The sequence below is a fragment of the Cotesia glomerata genome, linkage group LG7 (genome assembly GCF_020080835.1).
Source record: "Cotesia glomerata isolate CgM1 linkage group LG7, MPM_Cglom_v2.3, whole genome shotgun sequence".
Lineage (NCBI taxonomy): Eukaryota > Metazoa > Arthropoda > Insecta > Hymenoptera > Braconidae > Cotesia > Cotesia glomerata.
The window spans coordinates 26,328,838-26,349,146 of NC_058164.1; the positions used below are offsets into that span (position 1 = coordinate 26,328,838).

The 20,309-nt window shown below is 31.5% G+C and overlaps 1 protein-coding gene across 3 annotated transcripts in view; it reads right to left on the bottom strand.

The window, feature by feature from the left end:
* LOC123268462 (carbonic anhydrase-related protein 10) overlaps positions 1-20,309 on the bottom strand; it is a 102,783-nt gene that overhangs the window by 34,722 nt on the left and 47,752 nt on the right. For all 3 annotated transcript variants that reach the window (XM_044733530.1, XM_044733529.1, XM_044733531.1), the window contains one exon: positions 4,126-4,173. In XM_044733530.1, coding sequence (XP_044589465.1) covers positions 4,126-4,173 — 48 coding nt within the window. The remainder of the gene's footprint in view (positions 1-4,125; positions 4,174-20,309) is intronic.

Below are 20,309 nucleotides of genomic sequence, written 5' to 3' on the forward strand. Positions count from 1 at the left end.
TATGAATCCCCGGAGATATTCAGACGCAAAAGGAATAAAAGATGAAAAGTATGTAAGCAAGTAAATCTTCATCTCATCGCCGGTTAGCGCTGAAATGATTTAACAAATTATTTAACTGTTGGTAGGATTCGTATGGTCAACATGAATTAAGCTTGGTACCCTGGCTATGTACAATGTACAGTATTATATAATTTATGCGTACTCACGTTGGAAAATGAAGGTAAAAGCATATCCAACCGTCATACCGGTAGCTCTTCAGTACTTGCTTTTACGGAAACATATTCTATGCATACATGCATGCTTAACACCTAAGAGAGCGACAACGGCCGGCGAGATGACTGGAAACGACTGGGACCATCGTCCACCAGCCAGGATGTTAAATTACAGCATTTAAATAATTTAATTTAATCTCTGCGCTGGTAAGAACCCTCCCTCTCCGCAATCCCTCTGTCTTAATCATTCTACCTGCGCCTTCTCGTGCTTAGTTACGTGCTACCGGATAACCTGCCTGGACACCGACGCCAGCCTCACGGAAAATATATTTTCCGCTGACTGAATTCGTCCACGATAGCCTGTTGCTTAATCACATTATCACTTTTATAACATCACTCTATTTAATTACTTTTATTTATTATTTAAATTTAAATTCCAATTTCGCAACCTAAAATCAATAGTCCTGCCATTAACCGATTAAATTTTAAATCAGACTACGGTAATTCCGATTAATTTTGTTTATTTTCAGTGTTTACTCGTCGAAATACGGCTTAGACTCTATTATTTTATTCATTTTTATGTTAATAATACAATTGGTCATATCAAGCTTCATTTCGTTAGAATTGAATATATTTAGGTTAATGTGCTTTGATATATATGACCAAATTACCTCATACTACCCTTACATAGTCGAAAAAGCCCATATATCAATTTTTTATTAAATTTAGTTCGGAAAAAATCCAACAGGTAGCGCATGGTCGCTAATTTAGCTCCTAATAAGAAAGTTTGAATTGAGGAATTAAGTAACAAAATAAAAAATCATGTTTTTGATCATTTCAAAGAGTTTTAACTGTCCAAATGACCATAAATTACTTTTTATTAAATTTAGTTCGGAAAAAATCCAACAGGTAGCGCATGGTCGCTAATTTAGCTCCTAATAAGAAAGTTTGAATTGAGGAATTAAGTAACAAAATAAAAAATCATGTTTTTGACTGTTTTGAGAAGCTTAACTATCAAAATAACTATAAATTAATTTTTTATTAAAGTTAGTTCCGAAAATTTTCAACAGGTGGCGCATGGTCGCTAATTTAGCTCCTAATAAGAGACTTAAAATTGAGAAATTAAGTAATGAGATAAAAATTCATGTTTTTGACTAGTTTAAAGAGCTTCACTATCGAAATGACTATAAATTAATTTTTTTATTAAAGTTAGGTCTAAAAAAATCCAACAGGTGGCGCATGGTTGCTAATTTAGCTCCTAATAAGAGACTTCAAATTGCGGAATTAAGTAATGAGATAAAAAATCATGTTATTGAGTGGATTTAGAAGCTTAACTATCCAAATAACAGTATATCAATTTTTTATTAAAGTTAGGTCTAAAAAAATCCAACAGGTGGCGCATGGTTGCTAATTTAGCTCCTAATAAGAGACTTCAAATTGCGGAATTAATTAACAAACTTAACTATTTAAATGACTAAAATAGTTTTCTATAATTGTTACTTCAAAGTTTTATAAAATAATCATATAATATATTAAATTTTATAAAGAAAAAAAATTAAATTTTTATAACGCTATTTTGACGCTTATTATGAAACTTTTGTAACAGGTTCATTTAAATTCGCTTTGAATAAAATGAACTAATGAAAATAATGAATGAACGAAGAAAAGTTTGTAATTATAAATTTCAACTGACAATAGTGATTCAACGAATTATTCAGATAAAAATAATACATCAGACAATTATCTATTCGTTGAATAAAATTCGCTTGTGTTGTTTGTTTGAATATAACTTTGTAGAGAGAGAGAGAGAGTGAATTATTACTTTTTGGTGTTATTTTTCAAAAGTTTGCCATTTAAATAATAAATAACTAATTTGTTTGGTGATGAAACAGGTAATAACAGGGATAGTGAAGACAAAATATCGGGGTCTTTAATCTGGATGAAAATAATCCGGTGACAAGGTGAGAAGACGGTTACGGTTAAGTAATTTATTTATAACATAAGCACTGAAGAGGAGTTAGTGAGTGAGAGTCGGGAGTATTGGGCGCCACGAGAGAGAATTAAGCGAACAAAAGTTTAGAATCAGCAGGCTCCAAGCATTTTACTCTCCGAGGTTCGAGGTACGCTCTTTTTAAGAGTTGCTTTTCCTATCCCGGGAATTAAGAAAACGGAATAAACATGCAAATGCAACCTGGTCCAGCCACCAGCCACTTTCCTTCTTTATCACTCGGTGAATACAAGTGTGCCAACTTTAAACCCGCCGGTGGGAATAAAAGCTCGGAAAAAATATAATAATAGTAATGAATAACATCTTTGATCCTTTATTTTTCTCTTTATTTTACATTAGTAGCCATACAAATACTGAATAATAAAAATTTAATTACTTTCATTTCCATGCCGACTTTTTAATACCAAGATATATATCTTCTTGTATTTGTAATTTCATTTTACGACTTTTATTGCTTAAGGTATCTTTTAACTCATGAATTCTCCCAAATATTCCATAAAAACCGAAATAGAAATTTTTTTTAATTAGTTTTAGGTTTTACCGCTAGGTGGAGCATGGCCGATTTTTCTTCTCGCTTGCAGAAACTTTAAACCAAGTTTTTTAATAAATAAAAAATTCTTTAATAATAAAAAATTGATATATTTAAAAATATTTTTCAATATTAAAATAGTTTTTAATTTATGTATTCCTTGATTTTACCGCTAGGTGGCGCATGGTCGATTTTTCTTCTCGCTTGCAGAAATTTTAAACCAAGCTCATAATTATAATTCAAACAATTTCTTTTCTTTTTATATCAAAATTAATATAATTCCTCAAAAGTAACCTATTATTTAAAAATTAGTTCCACATTTCACCACTAGATGGCGCATGAACGTTTTTTTTTTCTCACAAGTTGAAACTTACTAAAAAATTAATATATTCAAAAATATTTTTTGATACTAAAATAGTATTCAATTCAAGTATTTCTTGGTTTCACCGCTAGGTGGCGCATGATCGAATTTTCTTCTCACTTGTAGAAATTTTTAACTAAGTTCTTAAATATAATTCAAACAATTACCTTTCTATTTATATAAAAATTGTTATAATTCATCCAAATTAACCTATTTTAAAAATAGTTTCAGGTTCCACCGCTAGATGGCGCATGAACTTTATTTTTTCTCACAATTGAAAACTTACTAAAAAATTTCATATATTTAAAAAATATATTTTTATATTATGATAGTAGTCAATTTAAGTATTTCTTGGTTTAACCGCTAGGTGTCGCATGGTGAATTTTTCTTCTCGCTTGCAGAAACTTATTATGAAGGTATATTTAATCGAAACTTTTTTTTATTTAATTTCAGTATGGATTTTGTGATAAAAATTTAATATTTCATTACAATGAGGTAAGTTGAGTAGTTACAAAATTAATAAACACCGATAAAATTTTCAATATATATCCCAATATCTTAAAACTACGAGGGATCTAAAAATAAATTTTTAAGGCTTATTGGTTGTAAAACAACAGTAGACCATCTAGCATCTGCCTGGAATATGAAACTCTGGCCCTAAAAAGGCAACCACCTGACTAAAGCCAGCTCAAAATCAGTAATAACTTTAGCCAAGGTGAGCTTGGGTTGTACCGGGTGTTGCTAACCCCCGCGATAAAAATTCATGCACTGAATTAACTTGCGAAGAATTTCATACCGAAAAAAACTAATTTATACCAACTTACTTTACTATTTAATTTAACCCAAATCGGAGTCACTCCCCCTCGGAGCGCCGCTACCGAGCGCGTCCCAGACTATTCTTATTATCAATAGTCTAATAATAGAGTAATCCCGTATTTAAATCTCTTATTAACGCAATTATATTGAATTATCGAGTGCTGGTATTATTAAGTCTATTAAATAACTGTGGACTTACCGGAAATACCATCGTAGGTCCACCATTCTTCCCAGCTGGCTTCGGACTCTGAAAATTAAACGATAAAAGTTAATTATCCTCTCTAATTTTAATCCACCTTTTTTATTTTATCACAACTATTATCATTATCGCTGTTATTTAATATTAATTTTAATTTGTCCTTTTTTTTTCCAGAATCCAGCGACTAAAATGCTAATATTTATTATGCAAGGCAGAATGTTTCTTATCGGTAATGGAATTGTGCCACGTGCGAAAAAGGACCAACTTTAACAAAACAAATAAATATAAATATGCGTAAAGATCCAGTGCTGCTTTTTTTAACGTGTGAGTATATTTATTAATGCAAACACTGCACTTTAATTTTATTTCTACCAAGGTCTATTCATAATTTCTTTGTTTGCGCTATCTAAACACCGCGAAAGAATTATTAACCCCGTAAGGTAAAATATTATTTTTATGGTTAATGTTAACAAGGTTGATGTTCCCAAGTACAATCCATTATTTACCGATAATTTGGCCTATGAATCCCGAGGAGGTATAGACAACCATGATTTAATAATGATTGAACAGTCGGGTTGTGACTTTTGACTGTGAGAGTTATTAATCGATACGGGAGGACGGGGTGAAGTACCGTAGGAATTCGTACGCTTGTAGTGTGTGGAAAGCCACTAAGAGCTACTTGGCATGTTAAACATACCGGAATAACGTCAACCAGATGCCACAGTGTCTTCGAGTTTCAATGCATTCATGGCAATTCATTATGAATTTTTATCATTGTATTGATTTTTGGAAGAATATCTACACTGTTTAGCAAGAATTAGTCACTAGAATGTCAATTTTTCGAGCATAGGTGCTCGAATTTTGGATTTTTGGTTTTTTGCCCTGGGCCCCATAACCTGTTGAATCATATTTAGGTTAATGTGCTTTGATATATGATCAAATTACCTCATACTAGCCCTTGCACAGTCGAAAAAGCCCATATTTCAATTTTTTCTAAGTTAATTCTGACAAATTCCGACAGGTGGCGAATGGTCGCTAATTTAGCTCCTACTAAAAGAGTTTAAATTAAGGAATTGAGTAACAAAATAAAAAATCATGTTTTTGACTGTTTTCAAGAGCTTAACTATCCAAATTACCATGAATTAATTTTTTATTAAAGTTAGTTCTGAAAAAATCCAACAGGGGGCGCATGGTCGCTAATTTAGCTCCTAAGAAGAGAGTTTAAATTGAGGAGTTAAGCAATAAAATAAAAACTCGTGTTTTTGACTGTTTTTAAGAGCTTAACTATCTTAATCACTATAAATCAATTTTTTATTAAAGTTAGTTTTGAAAAAATCCAACAGGTGGCGCATGGTCGCTAATTCAGCTCGTAATAAGAGAATTTAAATTGAGGAATTAAGTAATAAAATGAAAAATCATGTTTTTGACTGTTTTTAGGAGCTTAACTATTTAAATGATTAAAATAGTTTTCTATGATTGTTAATTTAAAATTTTATGGAATAATCATATAGAATATTAAATTTTATAAAGAAAAAAAGTGAATTTTTTTCTGGCCTGGGCTCATAACCTGTTAAGCCCCAATATTTTTGAGTTCTGATTGGATTTTTACGTTGCAATTGTAACAATGTGGAAGGTAAGCTGAAAAATTAATGAGAATTCTAATGAAATTGTCAAAAAAACTGATATGACAACGCGTGAATCTAAAAACCAAATAAATAACCGTGAAAAAAGGTTAAGGTTTCCGACTATAAATAAAAAAGACTAATATGATAAAAAAGGAGACAAATGTCGCGTGTTTTGAATCATTAAACTGCGTCTGGCCTTATGAGAGTTGACCCGACCCACATGTGACTATCTCGGTAGTTACGGCGCGCCCTCCACCATCGGCTAATTGCATCAAATTATAAAACTTTCAGATCTAAATAAGTAAGTGAATATAATGTAATCATAATCAGTTTGTGTTGGATCGATTTTTTCCCTCCTTGTCCAGAACCAACACTCATTTTATTTTATTCAACTCCAGGAGGTTGAAATTGAACCCAACCTAACCTATCATTCATGCGATCGCAATTACGATTAAGGATTGCAAAATCCGATGGTAATTCCCGGGGCATTATGGAAATAACTGCATAAAACAATACAGTCGTAATAATGAATGGAACAGACGAACGGCGGTCTATCGATCGCTAAGCGACAATTGTAACCTTATTATTTATTTCGATGTTTATTGTCAGGTTATGTCGAGAGTTCAATAGATTCTGATTTTCATTTTCATTTTCAGAATTTACATTTTTTTTTGGTCGATTTGGATGTAAGGATCGAGGATAAAGGATCGGCGGTTGAGTGATTTGTAAAACAAAATGTAATAAAAATAAGAGAGCAGCGGATAGAAACAAAACCTGAATAGACAGTCAGTTTGGAAACAACCGTGTGCCGAGGAACAAAAGCATACAATTACAGTTGAACGGATAGAGATTTAACAGTCGATTGGACTACGATCGTTTTAAACAAATCCATTCGAACGATGTTCTGATTTACAAATTAGTTGTACCGAACGATATTATCTCTTGTACTTATTATAACCAAAATTTTTCCAATAAATTACAGCCTACAAATTTTTCATCAAACTGGCGCCCAATTCGCACCAACCGAGGCTTTACCGAGCTTGGAATAATTTCGTCCATGCTAAAATAGTAACTCCTACTATAACTTATTCAACTTTCTACCCAAAAAATCTGGAAATTGAGTAATTGCGGAAAAATGCAATACGTCTACGTCTTGTTGAAGAATCCTTTGAACTTGGGAATCTTAGAATGATGACCAGAAAGACAAATGAGTTTTGAAAAACCCTTGACAAGAAATTATAAAAGGAGCATCATTATTTAACTGGTACAAAATGGCGATACTGGTACTTTTGAGTTGAAAAAAAAAAAAAAAAAAAGGTTAAATAAAATCTTTCAAAGTTCTAGGTTGGTTAGATTTTTCTCTAGGTTGTCCTGAAATTAACAGAAGGAAGTAGATAGATGGACCCGAGAGTGGTTGCTGGTAAACGAGTTCTCCAAGTGGGTTTCAAAGATAAAAAGTAAAAAAATTTTTGAAAGAAGAACCTGGAAGAAAAAAGATCTACTTGTGAAGAGAAAGTGAAAAGCGAGAAGGGTGGGTTAGTTGGTAAGGGGTGAACGAGTAGCCAAATGTAATTTAAAGAAGGAGCCAACTCTGAAACTGGTGTTGATGCTGGTAGTGGTGAGGTGGATGACAGAGACAGGATAAGAACAAGGTCTGTTGGAATTCCAACAATAAAGGACGGAAAACAGGTAGTACGTCCGGTTTACAATTCAGCCCGCATACAACAGACAAGTCAGTAGTACTGCTACTTCAAAGTACATCGTATTTGACTTTTCTGTTCAAGTATCTGGCATATTTTTTTCCTACCAGTTGTGGCTTAGAATTGTTGCAAGAGTCCTCTATAATACTTAACTTCCTAATTTGTTATATTGGAAATTTACATCTCCATCTGATCGATCGGGCTGTTGGCAAACACCGTCGCTCAAAACAATATTTTTAATAAAGTTGCTGGCAAACAGAATTTCCCCTTGGTAAGGAGAAGCTGAAAGAGGCTAAGAATACAAAGTGGAAGGCAGAAGCCACACTGAGAGGCTGCTTTCTATTTACCCCATTTGGACTTTTGTTTACTTGAAGGGCTCTCCAGCCGGATCCCTTGTCTTTGAGAGAACTGGGCGAGGGAATTAGGGGATGATTGAGTGCTCTGGAACACCCAAAACAAGAAACGATTAAGAAATTCGATTAACAGTGTCTCATTTTGGCTAATTGATTCCAAGCGAAAAATCAATAGGCGTAATTAGCTCACATGGATGTAAAGAGGGTTATTTTTAATCAAGGGCTAGTTGCAGCCGGAGAAGAGTTTCAATGGAAGAAGGGTTGGGGTTACATGGGCTGGACAAGTGGAAGCCAGAAAGCTTACGAAATATCCAGAACCAACTCTGCTAATTTAACTCTCTGGAAGTAGAGATGTTTTGGAATCTGCGGTTCTGACAGCAGAAATTGTGCCCCCTTTTTCTGCACGGAGAAAATTTTATAGTAGAGTTTATTATTTAGTTATGTTAAAATCTATTAACTGAATTCGATAGTAGTAAATATTATTTAAATAATTAAGTAAATCATCTGAATTGTAGTATTTACCATCCTGATGGTAAATACTACTATTATGATGGTAATCAGTAATAATAACTGTTATCATTTTAATTAGTTACTACTTAATTAGTAACACGCAAAATCGTGAAGCGTTCCATATTTTTACAAATATAAATAATGCTGTGAAGCAAGAAAGAATAGGAGTTACGGTAATTATTACGTGAAGCGTTCCACATTCACGTAACAAGATATTGGTAGGAAAGGATTGAGAAAGGATTGTGGAGAGGATCATCTTAATGTGAGTTTATAGAATATGCGAGAAAAAAAATTATTAGATAGCTCGGACTGGGATTCGAACCCAGAACCTTCCGAAGACATGTCGGCTACTCTACCATTTGAGCTATCCGGTCTATACTAAATTTCCTTTCGCTTATTCTATATACATTAAGCAGTAACTTAGTTACTACTATTATCAAAATCGTAATTCCTAATATAATCTGATGGTTGCAGTTACCATCAGTAATATTAATAACGACTATCTAAGCTAGTAAAAAATATTTAAATAATTGAGAATCTGCGTTACCGTGGATGCATTTCGGAATAAACTAAAAACAGCTGTAGTGCAGTGTAGTGCACAAAAAAAACGGGATTAAATTCGGATTGAAATTATATTTGTCTAAAATCACTGTTAAAAATTTCTATTGTAATTTTACAAGAAATGTATTGGAAGCTAATAGGCAAAACATTTATTTAAAATTACAATCGGGTATAGCAATATTACAAAACATATATAGCTAGAGGTTACTAATTTTACAAGGTTTTGTAATTTTACAAATATTTTTAGCTAAGTTTGTAAAATTACAATACTTTCCTTGAATTGAAATAATAAAAAAGAAAGATTTGATTTAATAATTGTCATTTTATTTTTATGAAGCGCTGACTAGATTTTGCATCTCACCTAGACCTAATTTTTACAACTCTGATGATATAAAGTGAAAATAATATTTACCCTAACTAAGAATCGAACGCGAGCCGCGTGCTTGCCAGACTGATACCTAACGCCCTACGCCGTACGACCGATAGGTGATTCAACATCTTATTATTCTTATAAGCTAATCCTATGTGGTGATTGAGCTTTACGGCTTATTATTTATTATTTACATTATTTGTGTTATTTAATGCTGTTTATTGATGGAAAATAACTAAATTTTACATTATTTAATTCATTGAATATTATAAAAATTAAAGTCTAACATATACTCATTCAAATATATTGATTTCGAAATGATCGTTTGAGCGTAATATTAAAATTTATAAAAGATAAATGATGCCTCGAATTTATTATTACAAATAAACAACCATAGACTAAAAATTAGTAAAAATAAATATGAAGGACATTGTTGTTTTTTGATACATCAGTCTCATTTTCGTAAAACTTAAAAGTATTGTTTTTAAAATTGGAAAACAGTGAAGTAGAATTACAATTCGTGTAATATTATTAAAATTGTCTGGTAACATTACATTGCACTGGGTAATTTTACAATGAAAATTGTAAAAATAAAAAAAAGCTTTTTAAATTTTTTACGAGATTATTGTAATATAAATTACAATATTTTTTTGTAATTTTACATACAATGCCGAATCAGATGACAAATAATGTTTGCAAAATTAAAAAGCTTTTTCTTAAAAATTGACCAACGGTTCTGTAATATTACAATGCGTGTTAGGTTTATACCTAAAGATTGTAAAATTACAATCTTAGTAGATTTCCTAAAAGGTGTTGAAAAAATTACATGAATTGTATTTTATTTCGCATTGCTATACACTGATTTGTAATTTTACTTATTATTTGTCTTTTACAAAAATTTTTAACAGTGTAGTAAGTATATCTCTTACAGAGTGTCAATTATGCATTTTATCTTATTAAATTAAACAAAATGAAAGCGCAAGTTGTCAGGTTGAATTAAAGTTGTTCCAACGTGTTCCGTCTCGTCTCGTCTGACAAAACTGGCACAACAAGTTACAAGCTAAGATATCGCATGTGTAACTATTATATCACATAACGTAGAACAGCATACGTATTATTGTCGAGTGTCGCGTACCAAATACGAGAACGAGTCAACTCATTCGTACACAGATACCAAAAGTCTCTAGGTTTTAACCATAAACTTTCTGACTCGCTGTCACATAGTTATTAAAGTTAACCCGACACCCAATGCCATTCCTAATTCTGCGATAGATGTGATACGTCACCAGGGAGGAACTCCTCCCCTTCCTCCTTTATAAACACGTAAACTCATTCTCATAAAATTACCTCATCTTCATTTAATTCAAGTCTGTCCCAAGGAAATTTCTCCATATCATTATTTCCACATTAGTGTCATCAATAACCTCTTGGTAAACACATACCCTAATTAAGATTTCATCCACAAAATGTCCCCGTCACGCAAATGTTAACCAGTATCACGCACACCGGAATTTTTTCGACTCTCTAACTCCATCTCTATCTCCATTTGTTAAATTAATTCCGTTTCGTTAATAATGGTACTTATTTTTCAAGCACAATAATGCAGGTCAGAACGACAACCTCGTCACAAAGCAATCTAGTGCTCTTAGCTTAACTCTATTTTTTGAGGTACCTGCATATCTCTTCCTCTTGGTTAATGCACCACTTTAACCTCTCAACTTGATATCCGGCATGGAATGGTAAAAAGCTTTTACGCATTATTAAATTTTTCAAGGTCAAATTTAACTCTGTTATAATCTCGCTTCGGACATGATACACTTCAGTAATTACAGAAAAATTCTGATTACTTTATTTTGACCTCTTTTTTGTAAATTAAAGATTTAAAAACTCTTAATGTAAAAAATTTTTATGTAGAGGTTAAACACTTATCTTTCAATCAATTAGAATCAGTAATATTAATCCGATAATGGACATTAATTATGATTAAACTAATTTTAAGATTAATTTAATCCATTAGATATCATAAATTATTCCAAGATTTGATTAACTTTATTCATTTTTAATTGGAAAAGGTTACACTGAATATTTTAAAGGTTGAAATCTTTAATAGCAATAATTATGAGCTAAAAAAAAATAGATGGCATCATATGTTCTTAAACTATAGGGAAAATTCAAATTTATGGGCAAATTTTTATAACTTCCTGAAAATTTGTAAATTTGATCTACGTAGCCTAATAATTAATAAAATTAAAAAAACAGGTTCCCGGGATTTAATTAAATAATTAGGTTTGAAAATTGTAATTTTTACATTTACAAATTCCCGCCAATATTCAAGATTTTTGAAAATCCCGCGGATTGATATCTTCAATGGCGGCTTCAGATCTAACAGCTGATTGCTCTCTCTTCAGTTTTAAGAATTTTTCGTTGATTATAATTAACTGGTACGGATTTAAACGATTACATTTTGCAGTTTTATAGATTTAAGCAGTATTAAGGAGATCCACGAGAAGTAGTCAAATTTTTAAAACTTTCTGAAAATTTGTAAATTCAATCTACGTAGCCTAATAATTAAAAAAATTGAAAAACAGGTTTCCGGGATTTAATCAAATAATTAGGTTTGAAAATTGTAATTTTTACATGAATGGAGATTCCACCAGCCGGTATTTGGTTAAGAATTAAATGCAATTAACGATTTAAAAAAAATTTTATCTTCATTGAATTTGATTGAAAAAATAATAAGCTAAAGATTAAAACAATAAAAAAGTAGCTTTCCGAACGTATTACGGAGATATTTTAGATTTTTTATGAAAAATCACTCGGAACTTGCGTTCTTTAAAGTCTTGTATTTGACTTGGCAACACCGCTTGCTTAGTTACTCAAAGCATAAGTACTCGCGGTTTTTTAAATGCTAGATCTTAGTAATTTTAGTTAGACAGTAAACATAAATAAATTTGAAGGTTAGGCACACTCTTTTTGTGTTGTCAAGTGTATACCGGTAATTTAAAGTGCTATATTGTTTTATTAGTCAATGAAATGTTAATAATGATTTAATGAATAAATTTATCGGAAATTCCTCAAAAATGTTATTAATTAATTTTAAGCCACAACAGTATCATTCTTTTAGACATTCTTTACACTAGGGTACTTGGATCTTAAATAGATTTAAACAACCTCATAAGAATGATCCATAGTTTACACCCTAGTTGAAAAGACGGATTACCAAATAGGTTGATCAAAAATACGTGAGGAGACTAAACAAGATTGATTATAGCAAATGGCGGGTAAGTTAGTGAGGTTACCTGGATGATTAAATTAACGTCCGTTCTCTGGGAACATACAACTTAGAGTAAGTGTAGTGCCCGGAGCTCACCAGGGATGGCAATATGTAATCCACTTTGGCGGCACTCTGCGGGCAGGATGCGCACGCGAAACCATCAGACAACCAGACGGTAGTATGGTACTATGTGCCAATTAGAATCACCGAGGGTACGGACGCGGTCGAACCTCTATTGATGTCCAGTAATAGCTCGGTCACCAGGTTCCCGATCTGCTTTGTCACCAGAGCGCCGGCCTCCAACAGCAGGGGCTCCACCACACCCGATCGTCACGCCAATAAGGACCGCTGATGATAGCCCTGTGTTTAGCCTGACAATGATCCAGTAACGAGTTGTCCTTTATCCATATCGCCGGTTCTGCTTCAAGCTTCTGGCTTCTAGCTTCAAGCTTTTACCTCCTGATTGGATCCATACCAGCGCAATCAAAAGACTGTTTATCATGAGTCATGACGTCAAATAGTCGAGCGGAGGTTCTGTTCTGGGCAATAACGGAGTGCGGATCATTTGACGACTTGCATTTTGGACTAAGAAGAAGCTCCAGAACGAGTAGAGCAACTCGTTGGCCTACAGAGCACGTACATTTCTGGGGCGTGACTCCACTGACTAACAACGTGGTAACACGGTTGAGTAATCCGTTTCTACTATTGCATCTCGGTTTAAGTCCTCTTGTCTCTCTGGCTAGGGTCTCTCGAGCTTGGCTTGTCTGGGGTGGACCGGCTCGTGGCTTATTACACGCCCTTCTGACCAGCCACCTGCCCAAATTCGATTTCGCTGCAAGGCTAACGTCCTAATTAGTTTCACTCGTACTCGTTTTCCCTTTAATTCAGAGAGGGGACTTTAGAGTTGCCAAGGACTGGTTGGTCTATTGGACTAGAAAAAATTCTAATTTGAATTAGCTATTCAGCAGCCGTCTGCTGTTCATTCAATTTATCCACTCCCTCGTCTGTCCTTTCTTTGTGTGCACAGGTAAATCTTATTTTGTTTGGCTCTTTTGTTGGCGATAAAAGTTCACCAACAGCTATTCGTTCTACGACGACAACCTGCTCCTCTACTTGTTGTTCGCTACTCGCTTTCTAGACTAGACGGATCTCGGTTTAACAACCTGGATATCTTATGAGGATATATACGTGAGCTCCGGGATTTCTACGGGATGTTACAGAGCGACAGGTAATCCGACGGGCAACTGGGTCGAGCGATAAGGGTTAATCTAAGGGTTCCCCCAAAACATAACAGTTAATTTCTCCCTTCGTTGTTGGTTCCTGCTGTCCCATTGCTGAAACGAATCATTGTTTCGAATGACCGCTGCTTAAATTCACAGTGAAAAATTTTGTGTTTAAAATAATGTGTTATTTAGTCTTTTGTGACACTATTTTTGTGTTAATTAAAAATCAAGATTAATTTTAGGTTAAATTGTCAATAACAATACTTAGCTTGTGTATAGACCGCTCAAGATTTACTCCCCAGTAAATTTATTGTAACTTTGCGTTTATTTACTGGGTAATCTTCAAGTTATAATGAATGGACTTTAGGGTGGCGCAAAAAAACCGACTATTTTTTTTTTGAGTCTCGAGTGAAAAAATGTTAGTTTTTGATGTTTTAAGAGCTCTCTCCAAAGGACAGCTTAAAAAAAAATTTTTAAGATGTCGCTCCAAATTTTTTTTAAATTCAAAAATCGTCAAAAAACGAATTTTTTTTTTTTTTAATTTTTTTTCTCGTTACGGTATAATTTTATAGACTAAAAAAAAATAAGTTTCTGAAAATTTCAGTTCAAAATTTGAATTTTGAAAGGTCGCTCATAATTTTTTTTAATTTATTAATGCATTAGTTTAGATTTTTTCGAGCGACCTTTTACTATTCAAATTAAAATTCCATGCATTTTTTTTTTTATTTAGTACAATAATCGATAAAAACACATCACGAGATGAACTAAAAATCAAGCACAACATAGAAAATATAATTTTTTTTTAATTTAATAATTTTATTTAATCAACTGCCAGGCGTGGGTTCGAATCCCAAGCTGGTCTTAGAAACTAGCTTGGTTGAGATTTAACCTTGCCGCGTAGGTTAAGATTTTTTCAAATCAAAAAGACCCCAACGTACCACTCCCAACACTTAAAGTCGGCGATATGACTAATTAAAGAAAAAAATAAAATTATGAGCGACCTTTCAAAATTTAAATTTTGAACTGAAACTTTCAGAAACTTATTTTTTTTTGGTCTATAAAATTATACCGTAACGAGAAAAAAAATTAAAAAAAAAAAATTCGATTTTTGACGATTTTTGAAATTTTAAAAAATTTGGAGTGACCTCTTAAAAATTTTTTTTTAAGCTGTCCTTTGGTGAAGGCTCTTAAAACATCAAAGACTAACATTTTTTCACTCGAGACTCAAAAAAAAAAATAGTCGGTTTTTTTGCGCCACCCTAATGGACTTATTCGATAAAAATTGTTAATTGTAATGAGTTTAAATAGTTCTTACATCGATACTGCACGCTATTGAAGACACTGGTTATGATTCGTAGCTCCTGGTTCGGGGTATCGCCGAGTTACAACAGAAATCAGGGTGTTAAAAATTATTTTTGTTAAATTGACACTTTTTTGTGCTACTCATTTTTTAACATAAAAAATGTGTTATTTAGTCTTTTGTAACACTATTTGTGTGTTATTTAAAAATCAAGATTAATTTTAGGTTAAATTGTCAATAGCAACACATAGTTTGTGTATTGACTTGTCCTTGTTCGGTTTACTTGGCAAAGCGCGACACTAGTAGTTGCAGTGAGGTTACTCATGTTTGTTTATCATATCAAAGTATTGTTATAATAATATTATTTAAAAAAAGTGTTTATTTTAATGAAGTTTAAGAAGTTTGTTTCTATTAACAAAAATTTAAAATAATAGATATAAACACACACTAAGTTGTAGCTTATAGTAATTAATACATTATAATTTATTTATATAACCTCAAATGTTCCACATGATTATTTTATTTAAATAAAAATATTTATTTTAGTGATATTTATTAAAATAAACAAAAAGTTATAACCAAAAGACAATTTATTATTTTTTTTTCTTTTAAAATAATATTAAATTGAATAAAAAAAAATCTAAACTTTGTACTTGATTTATTTTGTTTCTGGTTGAAATAAATTAAAATGTAAACTCATTTTAACTAACATGAGTTTCGTTCCTTAAAATTATTTACCTAACTTTTATTATCATAAATCGTATCAAAAATAACTAGCAACCTTGCAGTCATTATGTGACTGCAATAACTTGTGAACTAAAAATAAATAAAATTTTGCTTTATTAAATAATGAATTTTATTAAATTGCATTGTACTTTCTTAAATATTGACATTTTTAAATATATAAGCTCATCCCGATGTTACATTCATCAAGAGCTTTCATTCGAGTACCCACATGCATTTTTCATATTTATCCATATATATATATATATATATATATATATATATAATATATATTTCAAAAATATAAGCTCATATCGACGCTACATTCATTAAGAGCTTTCATTTGAGTACCCACAGGCATTTTTGACATATTTTTCATATATACATATATATAATATATATAAATATATAAAATATATGAAAAATTGATGTGGGTACTCAAATGAAAGCTCTAGATGAGTGTAAAATCAGGATGAGCTTATATCTTTAAAAATGTCAATAGTTCACAAGATATTTGTTAAATTGCACTGTACTATCTTAATTATTGACGGTTTTAAAGATATAAGCTCATCCTGATGTTACACTCATCAAGAGCTTTCATTTGAGTACCCACATGCATTTCTATATATTTTTCATATATCCATATACATAATATATATAAATATATAAAATATATGAAAAATTGATGTGGGTACTTAAATGAAAGGTCTTGATGAGTGTAACATCGGGATGAGCTTATATCTTTAAAAATGTCAATAGTTCACAAGATATTTGTTAAATTGCACTGTACTATCTTAATTATTGACGGTTTTAAAGATATAAGCTCATCCTGATGTTACACTCATCAAGAGCTTTCATTTGAGTACCCACAGGCATTTTTTATATATTTTTCATATATACATATATATAATATATATAAATATATAAAATATATGAAAAATTGATGTGGGTACTTAAATGAAAGGTCTTGATGAGTGTAACATCGGGATGAGCTTATATCTTTAAAAATGGCAATAGTTCACAAGATATTTGTTAAATTGCACTGTACTATGTTAATTATTGACGGTTTTAAAGATATAAGCTCATCCTGATGTTACACTCATCAAGAGCTTTCATTTTAGTACCTACAGGCATTTTTTATATATTTTTCATATATACATATATATAATATATATAAATATATAAAATATATAAATAATTGATGTGGGTACTCAAATGAAAGGTCTTGATGAGTGTTACATCGGGATGAGCTTATATCTTTAAAAATGTCAATAGTTCACGTGATACAGGCTCAAAAACCCAATTTATCATATAAATACACTGGCCACAAAATTTTCTTATTTTCTTAATAATATAAATTAGTAAAAAGATCTAAATTTTAACAGAATTTAATTCTTTTTTTGACACAAAATTTGTGTTAAAAATTGAACATATTTTCTATGTGGTATAATTTAGACGGTAACTAAAAATATTTTAACATTTGGACGTAGGTTCGATTGATCGGTGAACACTAGAGCCGGTTGTGTTGAACAACCCGTTAGCAGTTTGACAAATTAATCTCAGTTTAAAGAAATCAAACGGTTGTAATAAAAATAATAATAATAAAGCTTGTCGAAGTAGAGAGTATAGAAATGAAAAAGTCGATTCACAAATACCGGGGAATGAGTGAGGGAGTTTTTACTGGCTTCTTATAGAATTTCCTCAGTTCGACGTCGGGAGAAATATTATTTCAACTCTGTTCTCCTCTTTGGGCACTTCTGCGTTGGCTTCATTCCTTTTTCCATTCTCTTTCTCTCTCAATCTTTCACAAGTTCCAGTGATCGGGTGTTCGAACTTTAGATTACGCCTGGCCCAAGGTCTTTTGTCGTCCCACCAAATGAAAGAGACGCTCGTGATGAAAGTTCAAAATAAGAAAAGCTCAAAATAAAAATATTTAAGTGTAAGAGAAAGAAGAAAGAGTTTTAAGATTGAGGTGAGGGTTAACAGAGACTAGAGAGCCTCCAAAAACCTTCTTTAACTTCCAATTCTGATTCCAACTTTAATTCCTCGAATAAAAATAATATGTCAGTTGAGTAAATAACTTTTTAATAATATTTCCAATATTTTTATCTTCATAAGTTTTATATTCAGAAATATAGATCTTAATTCCGACCAAGCGTTTGATTTCCTGCTAGAAGACGAGGATTGAAAGACGCGTAAAGAAAATCCAAGATAACTAACGGGAAGAAGCTCAGGATCTTCTTTAGAGCCAAGTAAATAAATATCGAGTATGATTATCTGGATTTTAATTACGGCGATATTTTGCGGGTAAAAGAATGTTTTATAAAGAGATTCAAGTACCCTAGTGTAAAGAATGTCTAAAAAAATAATACTTTTGTGGCTTAAAATTAATTAATAACATTTTTGAGGAAATTTCCGATAAATTTACTCATTAAATAATTATTAACATTTCATTGACTAATAAAACAATATAGCGCTCTGAATTACCAGTATACACTTGACAACACAAAAAGAGTGTCCATAACCTTCAAATTTATTTATGTTTACTGTCTAACTAAAATTACTAAGATCTAGCATTTAAAAAACCGCGAGTACTTATGCTTTGAGTAACTAAGCAAGCGGTGTTGCCAAGTCAAATACAAGACTTTAAAGGACGCAAGTTCCGAGTGATTTTTCATAAAAAATATAAAATATCTCCGTAAGCCGTTCGGAAAGCTACTTTTTTATTGTTTTAATCTTTAGCTTATTATTTTTTCAATCAAATTCAATGAAGATAAAATTTTTTTTAAATCGTTAATTGTATTAAATTCTTAACCAAATACACGGCTGGTGGAATCTCCATTCACGTAAAAATTATAATTTTAAAACCTAATTATTTGATTAAATCCCGGAAACCTGTTTTTTAATTTTTTTAATTATTAGGCTCCGTAGATTGAATTTACAAATTTTCAGGAAGTTTTAAAAATTTGACTACTTCTCGTGGATCTTCTTAATACTACTTAAATCTATAAAACTGCAAAATGTAAGCGTTTAAATCCATACCAGTTAATTATAATCAACGAAAAGTTTTAAAACTGAAGAGAGAGCAATCAGCTGTTAGATCTGGAGCCGCCATTGAAGATATTAACCCGCGGGATTTTCAAAAATCTTGAATATTGGTGGGAATTTTTACATGTAAAATTATAATTTTAAAACCTAATTATTTGATTAAATCCCGGAAACCTGTTTTTTAATTTTTTTAATTATTAGGCTCCGTAGATTGAATTTACAAATTTTCAGGAAGTTTTAAAAATTTGACTACTTCTCGTGGATCTTCTTAATACTACTTAAATCTATAAAACTGCAAAATGTAAGCGTTTAAATCCATACCAGTTAATTATAATCAACGAAAAAGTCTTAAAACTGAAGAGAGAGCAATCAGCTGTTAGATCTGGAGCCGCCATTGAAGATATCAACCCGCGGGATTTTCAAAAATCTTGAATATTGGCGGGAATTTTTACATGTAAAAATTACAATTTTCAAACCTAATTATTTGATTAAATCCCAGAAATCTGGTTTTTAATTATTAGGCTACGTAGATTGAATTTAAAAATTTATAAGAAGTTTTAAAAATTTGACTACTTCTCGTGGATCTACTTAATACTGCTTAGATCTATAAAACTGCAAAATGTAAGCGTTTAAATCCATACCAGTTAATTATAATCAACCGAAAAGTCTTAAAACTGAAGAGAGAGCAATCAGCTGTTAGATCTGAAGCCGCCATTGAAGATATCAACCCGCGGGATTTTCAAAAATCTTGAATATTGGCGGGAATTTTTACATGTAAAAATTACAATTTTCAAACCTAATTATTAAATTAAATATCTCGGTAATCTGTTTTTTAATTTTTCTGATTAATTATTAGGCAACGTATATTGAATTTACAAATTTTCAGGAAGTTGTTAAAAATTTTACTACTTCGCGTGGATCTCCTTAAAAATTGCTAAACACTGCATGAGTAAGTTAATTCTAAATAGTTAACAAACTCGGGAAATTCTTGAATAATCACGACGCTTGAGAAAACGGTAAGGAATTTAAGGGGAATGTTTAAAGGAGGAGAAATCGAGGAGAAATTAGATTAAGGGTTCATTAAAATATTCGTACGATAATTGGAATATTAAATCGGAATACAATTCCTGGATATATATATTTGTGCGCAAGCTTAATGTTACGAGATTGTAGGTTGTAGCTTTTGGAAATTTATTAGCAGTCTGGATAATTAATTGATTGTAGTCAAACAATCTATATTTATTTACAAATCAATATTAAATGTTGAGGTTGTAATTTAAATTCACTGCTGGGTTTGTATGGTAATTTTTCAACAGGCTACTGCGGTGGCCTTTTGACAAGATATACATAATTATGTCATTTTTAATGGCTCAATTATTTTTATTGGTAATTGTTAGCTCGATGACAGATGAGTAATGCGGTTAGTGGTTCAAAGGTTTGTTATTGATATATTTGATCAAGTATTTTTTATAGAATATCAATAGAAGTCTTTTAATA